The sequence below is a fragment of the Eubalaena glacialis genome, chromosome 9, assembly GCF_028564815.1.
Source record: "Eubalaena glacialis isolate mEubGla1 chromosome 9, mEubGla1.1.hap2.+ XY, whole genome shotgun sequence".
Lineage (NCBI taxonomy): Eukaryota > Metazoa > Chordata > Mammalia > Artiodactyla > Balaenidae > Eubalaena > Eubalaena glacialis.
The window spans coordinates 8,126,731-8,140,213 of record NC_083724.1 but is presented as its reverse complement, the minus strand read 5'-3'; the positions used below and the strand labels follow the sequence as shown (position 1 = coordinate 8,140,213).

The 13,483-nt window shown below is 47.5% G+C and overlaps 1 protein-coding gene across 2 annotated transcripts; it reads left to right on the top strand.

Moving 5' to 3' along the window:
* Positions 1-904: 904 nt before the first annotated feature.
* On the top strand, positions 905-13,453 carry SET (SET nuclear proto-oncogene). Of its 2 annotated transcripts, none has more exons than XM_061199820.1 (8): positions 905-1,116; positions 7,660-7,717; positions 8,383-8,525; positions 8,860-8,963; positions 9,061-9,174; positions 10,036-10,206; positions 10,310-10,456; positions 11,707-13,453. In XM_061199820.1, the coding sequence occupies exons 1-8, from the start codon at positions 999-1,001 to the stop codon at positions 11,728-11,730; spliced, it is 879 nt and encodes a 292-aa protein (XP_061055803.1). In that variant the 5' UTR covers positions 905-998; the 3' UTR covers positions 11,731-13,453. The 2 variants fall into 2 exon arrangements, with proteins under 2 accessions (XP_061055803.1, XP_061055802.1); XM_061199819.1 differs by lacking the exon at positions 905-1,116 and adding an exon at positions 5,655-6,101 and having other exon boundaries at positions 11,707-13,440.
* Positions 13,454-13,483: the final 30 nt, after the last annotated feature.

Below are 13,483 nucleotides of genomic sequence, written 5' to 3'. Positions count from 1 at the left end.
CTGTTGTGAATTCCAGTTGCTTGCCTTACTCATAGTTGTTACCTGACAGGCATTGGGTTTTGGGACCCCCAGACAACATGCCTTCTACAGGTTCTTCAAACTCTTAACCTTCTAATCGTACCTGAAATGAGAGAATGAACGGCTGTCCCAAGTCCTCTCAAGGGTGCCTGCTTTTCCTCTTGCTTTCTAATACTTGACTGGGATTCCTTTATTTTATTTTAAAATATTTATTTATTTATTTGGCTGCACTGGGTCTCAGTTTCAGGATCTTCGTTGCAGCACGCGGGATCTTTAGTTGCGGCATGCGGGATCTTTTAGTTGCGGCATGTGGGATCTAGTTCCCTGACCAGGGATCGAACCCAGGCCCCCTGCATTGGGAGCGCGGAGCCTTAGCCCCTGGACCACCAGGGAAGTCCCAGATTCCTTTATTTTAACATTCATTTATCCCTCCAAGCTGAGACGTGGAGGTTGGGAAGGAGTTAGTCAGACAAGGCGGTGGGAGTGGGGAGACTGAAGAATGTTCCAGGCTGAGGTGAGACAAGAGCACGTTTAAATCTTCTAAGAGGCCAGAGGAAAAAAAGAAGAGTACAGTTCTCAATGTGGGCAGTGCTGCCTACAGAGAATATTTGAGACGGGACTGGGGGATGGGCCACTGGTGCTTCAAGTCAAGACCAGGAGGGTCCCAGAAAGCTCAGAACTGCTCCCCGCCCAAGGAAAACACCTCCCCCCCGCACCCCTCCCCCCCCCCCCCCCCACTGCCGAGAAAGCCCTTAGAGAGAAAAGCAAAGAGAAAGTAAAAGAAGTTGATCTTGATTGGAGGGTGGGTAGGAGGTTGAGGCTGGGGGAGGGGGAATGGGGTGTGTCCCACTGTCACGTAACTATCCCCTCCAGGCGGCTCCAGAGCATATTTAAACCTCTGTCACCTGGGGCAGCCTTAGTTCTCTGAGCTCCTGGTACGAGCTTCTTCCCTTGGGTGGATTCTTGGCTTTTCTCCCAGCATGGCCCCCAAACACCAGTCTTCACTTCCACCCCAAGCAAAGAAACCGAAGAAACCAAGACGGACTCCTGCCTCCAGGCCAGAGGAAACGTCTGCTTCTCCGAACTTGCTGAAGGAAGGTACGTCCAGACACTACGTTTTATTGGAGATTTAAAGGATTTGCAAGGATTGACTTCTAGGTGATTTTTTCTTTTTCTTTTTTTTTTTTTTTTGCCCCACACTTTTTGAGATGACTGCAAATTCCCCTGAAGGATTTTAAGCATGGGGTGCATGGATTAGGTGTTATGTGAAGGAAGAACCAGAAGGGGTGAAAGTGGGAGGCCTGGAGCACGCGTGAGCTCGGTCCTGGCCCCAACCCCACACCTACGCTCCCAGCCCCCAGACTCATTCCTTTTGTCTTGGTCAAGTGACACCAGTAGCCAGCTTGAGGCTGGGGGAAACATAGGTGACCCCTCTCCTCTCCGCCACTCCTCCACGTGCCATCAGATCCCTGAGTCCTGGTAGTTCCTCAACACCTCATATCCGTCCACCTCTTTCCTGCTGTTGCCGCCCGCCCATAACTCTGGCCCGGATTACTGCCCCCTCCTCCTCCTCTTGCTTCCGGCTTCCTCCTCCCTTCCAGCCAGAGCAAAGCCTATCATGTGACTCCCTCGCTTAAAACCCTTCCTAGCCTTCCCATTGCCCTCGAGGTACAGACTAAGAGACTTCCGGGGCACTGCCCACCTGGTCCTTGCCGACCTCTCCAGGTTCAGGCTCCCTCCGGCACCTTTAACCTCTCTTCACCTCCTGGGGCTCCATTCTTTCACCTCGGGGCCTGGAAGCCTGTCTGTCCTCTGCCTGGATCGCTCTCCTCTCCCTACCTGTGCATGCCTACTCGTTCTGCAGTCTCCTGCTGAAAAGTCACTCCTTGCAGGTATTCTCCTTTGAGCGACAGCTGCTGTGTGTTAGGAGCCCCCTTCTGCCCTTGCAGCACCCAGAGTCACCCCAGCCCGGCCTGTACATTCTAATTGTTGGTTTCATGTCTGCCCCACCCCCCATTAACACTTAACTTGGAGGTGAGGGCTGTGTTTTGCACACACACAGCTTGGAGTTAAGCACAAAGTGCATTGTTCTGGTGATTAGGCCTCCCGGATAGATTGCGGGTGTGGTGGGGCTTTCGCGGCAGGGGGGCAGCTGGAGGGGGTGAGGGTGAGTTTGGGTAGGTCCTGGAAGGCAGGACAGCATTGCCCCAGGAAGTGACAGCGGGCTGGCTCAGCACAGAGGGGAGGGGCTTGGAGTCCACGAATCTTCCTAATTTGCTCACTTGGCTGAGGTCCACATTTGCTCATGGAAGGAGCACTGGGTGAGGAGCCCTCATTGCAGAGCTCCTGTGGATCTGTTGGGTGATGTGGCAAGTTTACATTTAATGGGTCTCAGTCCATCCCCTTCCAAATGAGATGCAAAGACCTCCTGCCCAGCCGATGTCCCGATGTGGTAAAGCTGGACAGGGCTCGAAACCTGGCTGCATCCAGCTGTGTGACCTTGTTGGGCAAGTGACATAACCTGTGCTTCTTTCCTCTTCTGTAAAATGGGCTCAATAGTATCTGTTAGGCTTGCTGTGAGGCTTAAGTGGAAGTGAAACACAAGACAGCAATTGGCTCATAATCAGTGCTGTTGAGACGGATAGTCAACTCTTTCCCACTTGTGAGCAGCAAAATGTGGATGAGTCCTCCTGGTCGCCTCCTGTTTAGCTTCTTGGGAGAATTAACAGGACCAGAAGGGACGGCAAGGTGCAACCACAGTCCCTCCAAGGTGGTTCATCCTGGGACACTGCTGCATTTTAGGGAATGCCGGCATCTCTGTTCCAATCTTTAAGCTGTGGGATTCTCCTCCTTCAAAGGAAGCTGGGAAGGAGAAGAGAGAGGAATTCTGAGAGTGAGGTGAGAGGCCAAGGAGAGAATGCAGAGCTCCTAATGTTGGAGGGGAGAGAGACCACAGAGAATAATTCAGTGGGTGAATTATCTCTTAGTGTGTCCATGCCACTCCCTTGTTTGCTGAAACTTGGCTTTTTGCTTTCTCTTTCTCTTCCACTTCCTAGTGTGTGCTCCTTGAATTCATCTTGAGAAGTGCTGTGGGAAAGGTCTGGAAGAACAGGATGGTCCTAAGGGCTGGGGTGGGAGCCTTGAAGCCCATTGCCTAATCAGAAGGCATTAGAAGGCTCCCTGGAGCCCCTGCAGATACATGGGAAACACTGGTAGATCAGGCACTTAGGAGATGCTCTGGGTCACTGGTACCAACCGGTGAGCAGGCTTTGTTTTGTGTATGAAAGCAGCCTTCAGCACAGTGTTTTTCAGACCGTTTCATCCCATTTGTGGGTCATGAAATCATTTTAGTGGAGGGTGACCTGCATTTAAAGAAAATAGAAGATTAATAGTCATCACACTCAGTGAGGGTAAGCATTGTTTTGTGTGTAGGTGTGTACTGGGTCCTAATATCAAATGTACCTCTTACTGTAATTCATGTCAAAAAAAATGGAAAAACTCTGTCCTTAGGGCAGGAGCTTTGTTATCCATTAGCCTTGGTCCTGCCACCTGTATCAAAAAAAGTTGAGTTTATCTGTGAAATGAGGATATTAATACCTGTCTCGTATTTTGTGAGGACTGAAAGAGAAGGAAATGCGTGTATTTATCACAGCCTGTGGCCCATGCTACATGCTTCAGCAGTGCACTGAAGCCTGGTATTTTTGTTTGTTTGTTTTTTTAAATTTTTAAAAAATTTTATTTGTTTATTTTTGGCTGCACTGGATCTTCGTTGCTGCGCACAGGCTTTTCTCTAGTTGCGGCGAGTGGGAGCTACTCTTTGTTGCAGTGCACGGGCTTCTCATTGCGTGGCTTCTCTTGTTGCGGAGCACGGGTTCTAGGCACACGGGCTTCAGTAGTTGTGGCACACAGGCTCAGTAGTTGTGGCTCACGGCTCTAGAGCACAGGCTCAGTAGTTGTGGCACACAGGCCTAGTTGCTCCATAGCATGTGGGATCTTCCTGGACCAGGGCTGGAACCCGTGTCCCCTGCATTGGCAGGTGGATCCTTAACCACTGCGCCACCAGGGAAGTTGGAGCCTGGTATTTCTTTCCATCTCTGTTCAGTGACATCAAAGTGGTAGCAGGAAATTTGCCATGGTGGGAGTACTTATACACCACTGAAATCAGCAAATGCTACAAATCAAGGTTTTTGGTGTGTTTTTTTCTCTTCTGGGAGCTGGTTGTCAAACATTTCCCAGCTTCTCATTGGTGCTAATAATTCTTCCCATAAAAATCCTGTCCAATTGGGATGGGTATGGATTGAGCTGGACTCAATTGAGAATAATAAGGTTTGGAGGAGAAAGATTAATTTCTGGGTTTTGGGGAAAGCCCCAAGAAGACATTTGTATTCTCTTCCCATGGACTGTCAGCCACTTAACATTTATCGATCACCCACCAATGGATTATCTTGAACATGAAAGACACTGCTTGAGCTTTAAGAGCTGATAGTAAAATGTGAGTCCTGGAAGGCAAATAATCCAATCCCTGGTTTTGGTTATAAACACCCAAGGAGAGATTTCAGACTTTTTGTGTCCATGTCTTGGGGCCCCGCAGGAAGGAGTAGAGCAGTGAGTGGTACATTTGCATTACCTGGAAAGCACAGTTTAAACAGAAATGCCTTGGCCTTCCTGTTTCAAGACTTGGCCTCTAAAGCAGGCCTTGTTGGTCCTCTCTGACGTAGCGAAATGAAATTAACCCAGCCTACTCCATCTTGCAGGTGTGCGATGCAGGCGCAGTTGCTGGGACTGGCGCTTAGCACTCTGTACGGATTCTTGCAAGCTCCTTGAATTAGGCACTGAATTGGGTCAAAACCACCCGCGGATGAATGTGGCACCTCCTTGCCTTCAGAGGACTTCCACTTTAGCGTGGCCCTGCTTAAACATCACCACTGACACAACGTTCCGTTTGTCAGCCTTTCTTGAATTTTGTAATTTCATAACAAATAGGCCAATAGAGGGAAAATGACTTGCCCAAGTGCACACAGCCTGCTGGGCAGAGCTTGGACTGAGAGCCAGGAAAAGGCCCTCCCTGTGAGTGGACTGGGCAGCTTCGGGCTTTGCAAACAAGCCTGACTCCGAAGGCAGCTTCCCTCTCTGGGAAATAGGATGGAGGTGCCGCCTTCCTTCCCTCACGAGGAGGGGCGCCCCAGTCGTGTCCCAGAGTGCAGAACCCAGGGTGGATATATTTCTGGGCTCCAGTGTTCTGAAGCCAGGCTACTACAACGCCTGCTTTTTCGGGGGGCTGCAGACACCCCTCTCCTCCGCGCCACCCGACCGACAGGGGAAACCGCTCCGCCACCACGTGACGCATCCGCCTGGGAGCCTGCGCGCAGCCTGGCGAGGCCCCGCCCCTCGGGCCGCCGCGCGCCCGTAGCGCGCAAAAGTCCCGGGTCGGGCTGGAGAAGGGGAAAGCGGGGGAGGGGAGCGCGGCGCGGGGGGCAGTCCCCGTACGTCGCGGCGTTCCTTCCTCCCGCCTCTTCGCCAGGCCCTGTGTCTCCTCGCCGCGGCTCCGCCCCCTGGTCCTGGCGCCCCAGCCAATGGTGAGGCGGCGCGAGCCTCTCTGGCCGGAGGCGGGGCGTGCGCGCGGGGCCTGGCGCGCCTGCGCCCTGCCGCCCGCCCCTCGCCGTGAGGAGGAGGTGGAGGAGGAGGCGGCTCGGGGAGATCGAGCAGCGAGCTGGAGCGCGGAGCGTGAGTGAGGGAGCAGAGCTGCCTGCCCGCCCGCCGCCGCCTCCCCTCCGTAAGCAGGAGCCCGGGCCGGGGCCCGGCACGCAGCCCCAGCCCCTCCCTCGTCGTCAGGCCGCGAGGGCAGCGCGCGCGAGCCAGGGGGAGGGAAAGCGAGCGAGCGAGCGCCGGGAGGAGGCGGCCGGACCGAGCGAGCGCCCGCGCGTGTGGCGTGAGGGGAAGCCGCTGCCCGCCCCCTTCGCCTTCCCTTCTCTCCCCCTCCCCGCTCCCCCCCCGACCGCGGAGCAGCACCATGTCGGCGCCGGCGGCCAAAGTCAGTAAAAAGGAGCTCAACTCCAACCACGACGGGGCCGACGAGACCTCAGGTGAGGAGCAGGCGAGGCGGGGGCCGGCCCGCGCCGCCATCTTCGCCTCCCGCCCGGCCGCAGGCCGCCGGCGGGGCCCGGGGCGCGCGGGGGGCGCGGGGCGCCGGGCGGACGGGCCGGCGCGCGCCTCGGCGCCCTTTTTTGTGCGCGCGGGGCCGGGGCCGGGTGGCGCCGCGGCGGCGGACGGCGCTGCGAGGCGGGGGCGCTGCGGCCTGCTCGGCGCGGGCGGAGGAGACCCCCCCTTCCTCTCCCCCCTCCCTCGCTCTCCTCCCCCTCCCTCCCTCCCGAGAAGCCTCTCTTTATTGTGCTCCGCCATGATGCCTCGCTCCCATCAGCCGCCGTCGCCGCCACATGGTGCGGCCGGACGCGGCCCCGCGCCCGGGCCTCCGCGCGGCTCCCCCTTCGCGCCCGGCCCGCGGGCGGCGCCCCCGCACTCCCACCCGGAGGCCGGCCCCGGCGCGGCCCTCTGCCTCGAGCTGGGGCGGGGTGGGGGCGCGGGGAAGCACGCGGCCGCGCCGCGGCCCGGGCTGCTCGGAGGATGCTCTGGCTGGCCCCGGGCAGCCCCCACGTGGGGTGGCCACCTCGTCGCGGCAGGGCGCTGAGAAACCTGGCGCGGCGACCGGGGTGTCGGAGGGTCTTTACAATGGCTCGGAGCAAACCTACTGGCCTTTTCCGTAAAGGCTTTCTCGGCAGGGGGGCTGCACCACCCGGGTTGGTTGCCGGAAACGAACCGCGCGATCCGGCCCCTTCACGCCCCTTAGCTTTGTAGGTTTTGCGGTCTTTACCGGACAAAAGGGTACCTTTCCCATAGCACACCCCCTTTTCCTCCTCTCCGTTCTTTGGCCCATCGTTTCTGACTGCATGCTTGCTCCCTGTAAGTGTGCTCCAAAGTCGTGTGGGGCCGCCTCTGAGATCAACCCGCCTGAAATTGGGTTGGAGGGGCGAGAAAGGTCGGATTCGAATCCGGGGGTTCATATTCTTAGAAGGTAAAGTCGAGTGTTTACGGTGGTGAGGTAGTTCCCAGGGCCTTCCCTGTCTTTGTAGGCGTGTCTGATGTCTTAAGAGTAATCGATACTGAGCAATATTTTCAATTTCGTGTAAAACGTGATTCCACCATGGAGATAGGTGGTGTCCTAATTTTTGTTATTGTCATGGGTTAGTTTCCGTATTTTAGTTAATAGCTGGTGCTACTCTATTGCAGGTATATAATGTGATTTTTTTTTTTTTAGAGAGAACTTAAGGATTTCTGAATAGCGTTTATTACTTATCTTATTATAGAAACTTTAATTGGTCTTGTAATGGAACTCGTAAAAGCGTTACAGTCAAACATTTTGACAAGTCTAACAGCATGGTTTGTGAATAGTCTTTTAATTGAAAAGTAATATGTCAACTATACACATGAACACGTGGAAAGCATGCCTTGTAGTAGTAGGCAAGTTTTTTTTTTAAAACAGCTTTATTGATATAACTCACATCGCAGACTGTTAACATCAGGAAGGAAAACCAGTTAAATTTATTTTCAAATTAGTATTGAGTCTCATGCACCTTTTTCTTGCAGAAAAAGAACAGCAAGAAGCAATTGAACATATTGATGAAGTACAAAATGAAATAGACAGGTAAAGTTTTTCTCAGTTTGCTTTGAGGTTTTCTGACATGCATCTTATGGTTTGGTAATCATTGAAACTATGGTCAAATACATCTGTATTTACTGGCCAAGTGGAGATGATTATAACTTAGTTGGAAATATCAATATGAGGATTCAGTGTTACTTTTCTGTGAAACATTTTACTGTCACCAAAAAGTTTCTGATTAAAGTACATTGACCTTGTAAAGACAGGGTTTGCTTTCATAGGCTACAAGTTGTCTGAGTTGCATTGTGTGGACTTGTGATAGTTTAGTATTATGGCATCAGTGTTGCTCTGACTTGCCTTATAACTCTGTTACTTGATTCGCAGCTTTTTTTTTTTTTCTTCTTCTTGATCTGCCTGAGGGAAACAATTGAAGTTGGCCTGGTAACGGAGTAGATAGATATACAATGTTACCAAAATGCTGTTTGGGCACTTGAAGAACTGTCAATTATCTAGTGCCTATTGGTAAAGCTGATCAAATTGCCATCTCAATTTTGACTTGGGTCTCTGGCTACAAAAATCTAGGTGATTTGGTTATTATAAATACATACTTTGCATTGTTCTAAAGCTAACGAGTAAATATTGTGTAATCTCAGCAATTTTTGTATTTGTTAAGTACTGTCCTTGTCAACATGTCTTTTCATTTGCTTCAGACTTAACGAACAAGCCAGTGAGGAGATTTTGAAAGTAGAACAGAAATATAACAAACTCCGCCAACCATTTTTTCAGAAGAGGTCGGAATTGATCGCCAAAATCCCAAATTTTTGGGTAACAACATTTGTTAACCATCCACAAGGTATGTTGCGGCAAAGCATTATTAAAGGGTGTGGGATGTCCACTTGTTAAAGAGGGGAGGGACCTTGGTTGAGGACTTGGTCCACCATGTTGATTACATGCAGAGGTTGAAACAGGGAGAGGCTTGCAATTCATGCTTTCTGTTTAGAAGAGATCCTATTCTAACTTGGGATTCTGTTTAATTACTTGATAAAAGAAAGTGACAGCTCTGACACTGAGCCATTTGGTTTTCAGTTTATAATGGATTTATGAAACCAAATTTGGGAAATTTTAAAAGGGATTGCTTGAGTTGTTAATGTTTGTTTAATAATCGTTTGGCCTATTTGCTGATCTAGTGTCTGCACTGCTTGGGGAGGAGGATGAAGAGGCGCTGCATTATTTGACAAGAGTCGAAGTGACAGAATTTGAAGATATTAAATCAGGTTACAGAATAGATTTTGTAAGTATCAGTAATTTGTTTGTCACTATGGAAATTAACTTGAGTATTGGTTAGAAGGGCTGTTTTGTATTGATTTCTAATTCTCTGTTTATTGTAGTATTTTGATGAAAACCCTTACTTTGAAAATAAAGTTCTCTCCAAAGAATTTCATCTGAATGAGAGTGGTGATCCATCTTCAAAGTCCACTGAAATCAAATGGAAATCCGGAAAGGTATTTGAGGGATTGTTGGGCATTGATATTTTCTATAGTTTGATCTAGTTGAACCATTTAATTAAATATTTGGTGTTTTTGTGATGTGTTAAATGCAGTTTCTTAAAATATAAAAATGTTTATTTTGTTAGAGCCAAATACGATAGCTTGTGGTCTTATAAATTGTAGAGCAAGTTTTTGTTGAGATGGACTAAATCATTTTGGTTTCTACATTGGTGACTTACGGTTTCCCAAAACCTATTTCTGTCTGCGTTGGGTCTTCGTTGCTGCGCGCGGGCTTTCTCTAGTTGCGATGAGTGGGGGCTACTCTTTGTTGCGGTGCGTGGGCTTCTCATTGTGGTGCGCGGGCTTCTTATTGCGGTGGCTTCTCTTGTTGCAGAGCGCGGGCTCAGTAGTTGTGGCGCATGGGCTTAGTTGCTCCGCAGCCTGTGGGATCTTCCCGGCCCAGGGCTCGAACCCGTGTCCCCTGCATTGGCAGGTGGATTCTTAACCACTGCGCCACCAGGGAAGCCCTCTTTGTGTTTAAGTAGTAAATATATTTTAAATTATACTGTGTTAAGATACTAGTTGTTGAAGTGGAACTAATTTTATTTAAAATAAAAAAATAAAGCCAAGTCTAGATGGTAACTTTCAAGAAAAGCTTGACATACAAATTTGATGGCGTTCTTTGTAGACCTAAAATTCTTGGGCTTCTCTTTCTTTTTATTAGCTGTACTTTTTGTAACTTTTTTTAGATAAGAATAATAGTGTAGATAATGTAACGTCCATTTTTTGCTCTGCTTTTGGGTTAAAACCTTATTTAAATTATAGGGATTTAAGGTGTAGTGAGCCTATGTCAAAAGTTCTTCCATCTTCATTTAGGATTTGACAAAACGTTCAAGTCAAACGCAGAATAAAGCCAGCAGGAAGAGACAGCATGAGGAACCAGAAAGCTTCTTCACCTGGTTTACTGATCATTCTGATGCAGGTGCAGATGAGTTAGGAGAGGTCATCAAAGATGATATTTGGCCAAATCCATTACAGTACTACTTGGTGAGTTGAGAGTGTTCTTTTATTCAAGGTTGCACTTGTTTCATTTGTTTGAAAATGAGTTCTTAAGGTAACTCTTGGTTTTTGTGTGTGTTTTTTTTTCTAGGTTCCGGACATGGATGATGAGGAAGGGGAAGGAGAAGAAGATGATGATGATGATGAAGAGGAAGAAGGATTGGAAGATATTGATGAAGAAGGGGATGAGGATGAAGGTGAAGAAGATGAAGATGATGATGAGGGGGAGGAAGGAGAGGTAAAAAGATTTGGTTAAATCCAAAAAGAAAATCTTCAAAGAATTCACCGTGTTACTTTGGAGATTATTTATATCGTATAGTGGAACTGACTCAACAAATTGTGGGAAGACTTGTAGAAAAGATAGGCTGTTTTGTCCAAGGTTGAAGAAAATTTTGATAAGCTCATTGTATTAATGATGCAATTAGTTCTGCTTTTGTGGTTCGCTCTTACAACTGTTCAATTATGTCATTCCCTAGCCAGTACTTAATGAAAGTGCTGTGGGCAGTGCAGCTGCTCAAATTCTGAGAAACCTCCCAAATAACAAAAATACGCATGTTTTGGACAAACTATAAAATTCTTACGATCATATTGGGATAGAGTGGGTTTTGGTTTGTATTAGTTGGTTTGAAAGATGTCTGATTTGGTTACTTCTGAGAAGTTAATTTGTCTGAAACATCACTGGGTCTTACAGTCAAGAATCAGATTGGGATACAGATTGGGGAACTCCCTGGTGGTCCAGTGGTTAGGACTCGGGCGCTTTCCCTGCTGGGTCCCAGGTCCTGTCCTTGGTCGGGGAACTAAAATCCCGTAAGCTGCGTGGCCCGGGGTAAAAAAAAAAAAAAAAGGAATTGATGAAGACTGATGTATAGTTCGACCTTCGTATCTGTGGGTTCCCATTTTTCAGATTCAACCAACAGCAGATTTTTTTCTTTTAATTCCAGAAAGTTCCAAAAAGCAGAATTTGAATTTTCCAAGTGCTGGCAACTATTTACATTGTATTCACAGCTATTTACATTGTATTGGTTATTATAAGTAATCTGAGACAATTTTAAAAGTATATGGGAGGAAGTGGGTAGGTTGCATGCAAGTACTGTGCTATTTTATTTAAGGGACTTGAGCATCCTGAGGATTTTTTTTTAATTTTTAAAAATTTATATATCTTTATCTGTTTATTGGCCATGCTGAGCGGCATGCGGGATCTTAGTTCCCCCACCGGGGATCAAATCTGTACTCCCTACAGTGGGCATGGAGTCTTAAGCACTGGACTGCCAAGGAAGTTCCTCCCCCCCACCCCCCCGAGGATTTTTGTATGTGGAGGGGGTTCTGAACCATCCCTCGCACATACCAAGGGACCACGGTGGAGATTCATAAAATTAATTTCCCTTGGCATGTCATGTTCTGTGGAGTCCGTCATGGTCCGTATGAATATTGGGGACTGACCTTAGAATTAACCCTAAAGATTAACTGCCTGCTTTTTTTTTCTTACAGGAAGATGAAGGAGAAGATGACTAATGGAACACTGATGGATTCCAACCTTCCTTTTTTAATTTTCTCCAGTCCCTGGGAGCAAGTTGCAGTCTTTTTTTTTTTTTTTTTTCTCCTTCTCCTCTTGTGCTCAGTTGCCCTGTTTTTGAGGTCTCTTTTCTCCTTTATACCATGGCTCACAACTTATTTTGGGGGGAAATACCTTGAGCAGAATTCAGTGGGAAAAGAATCTCTACCCCTTTCTGTTCCAGATTCATTTTTATCCCTTCCTGTCTCAACAAAAACTTTATGGAATCAACACCACCATGCTCTGTGGGAAAAAAGAAAAACCTTCTGCTCCCTTAGCTCTGCTGGAAGCTGGAGGGTGCTAGGCCCCTGTGTAGTAGTGCATAGAATTCTAGCTTTTTTCCTCCTTTCTCTGTATATTGGGCTCAGAGATTACACTGTGTCTCTATGTGAATATGGACAGTTAGCATTTACCAACATGTATCTGTCTACTTTCTCTTGTTTAAAAAAAGAAAAAAAAAACTTAAAAAAATGGGGTTATAGAAGGTCAGCAAAGGGTGGGTTTGAGATGTTTGGGTGGGTTAAGTGGGCATTTTGACAACATGGCTTCTCCTTTGGCATGTTTAATTGTGATGTTTAACGGACATCCTTGCAGTTTAAGATGACACTTTTAAAATAAAATTCTCTCCTAATGATGACTTGAGCCCTGCCACTCGATGGGAGAATCAGCAGAACCTGTAGGATCTTATTTGCAATTGACATTCTCTATTGTAATTTTGTTCCTGTTTATTTTTAAATTTTTCTTTTTGTTTCACTGGAAAGGAAAGATGATGCTCAGTTTTAAACGTTAAAAGTGTACAAGTTGCTTTGTTACAATAAAACTAAATGTGTACACAAAGGATTTGATGCTTTTCTCTCAGAACAGATATACTTAATATGACTTCCCAAGTTTGACTTGTATAATGTTACTGTCAAACTTTGTCACCTTAACTTCGTATTTTTTGATATGCACTTTGCAGGATGACCTCAGGGCTATGTTGATTGAGTAAAGGGATTTGAATCAATGTATTAATGTCTCCATAGCTGGGAACCCATCATGGGTACAGTTTGACATCAGTTTCTGAAATTTTTCACAGCATTTGGGATATCAGATTGCTGAAAACTCAGTTCTGAATATGTTGTACCCTTGATTTGTATCTCAAATTGGCATTTCAAAATATGGGCTTTTATTTACCTGGATATAATAGTGCCTGCCACCACCATCAGACAGACCTGGTGCTCTACTACCGAGTTAATACACAGGGCGATTGTTGGCATGTCTTCACTGGCACTGTAAAATGTGGCCGAGAAGACAGGCTTTCAGAGTAAGAAGTCCGTATTGGTGGTAAGAAACTCAGGTTAGGAGTACTTTTGTCTCAAAGTACCAGCTCTTTTAGCATATAGCTCTCAAATGAGACCTGTCTGTGTGAATCTGGGGGAGATGATGGACTCTGTCTGCTAAATGCCATTGTGCATAAATCACATTTTGAGAAGCTACCTAATGCATAAGCTTTTTAATGCTGTAAAATATAGTAGCTAAAATTAAATGCCACTTAGCTTTTTCAGAGATGAATTAATGGACCGCCTGGTCAAATTCAAAGCTTTTTGATGTATAAAAACTTTATAAATGGAACTATTCCATCGATAGGCAAAGTGTAACAAAAACCTGTCTAGATGGATAGTATGTAATTTCTGCACAGGTCTCTGTAGCAAATACATCACTGTATACTGGTCA

Bases quoted from the DNA above. Each gene is read 5' to 3' on its own strand.
- SET (XM_061199820.1), top strand. From the start codon at position 999: ATGGCCCCCAAACACCAGTCTTCACTTCCACCCCAAGCAAAGAAACCG. The intron at 8,526-8,859 runs GTATGTTGCGGC...TTGCTGATCTAG, and splicing joins ATTTGTTAACCATCCACAAG to TGTCTGCACTGCTTGGGGAG. The intron at 10,207-10,309 runs GTGAGTTGAGAG...TTTTTTTTCTAG, and splicing joins ATCCATTACAGTACTACTTG to GTTCCGGACATGGATGATGA.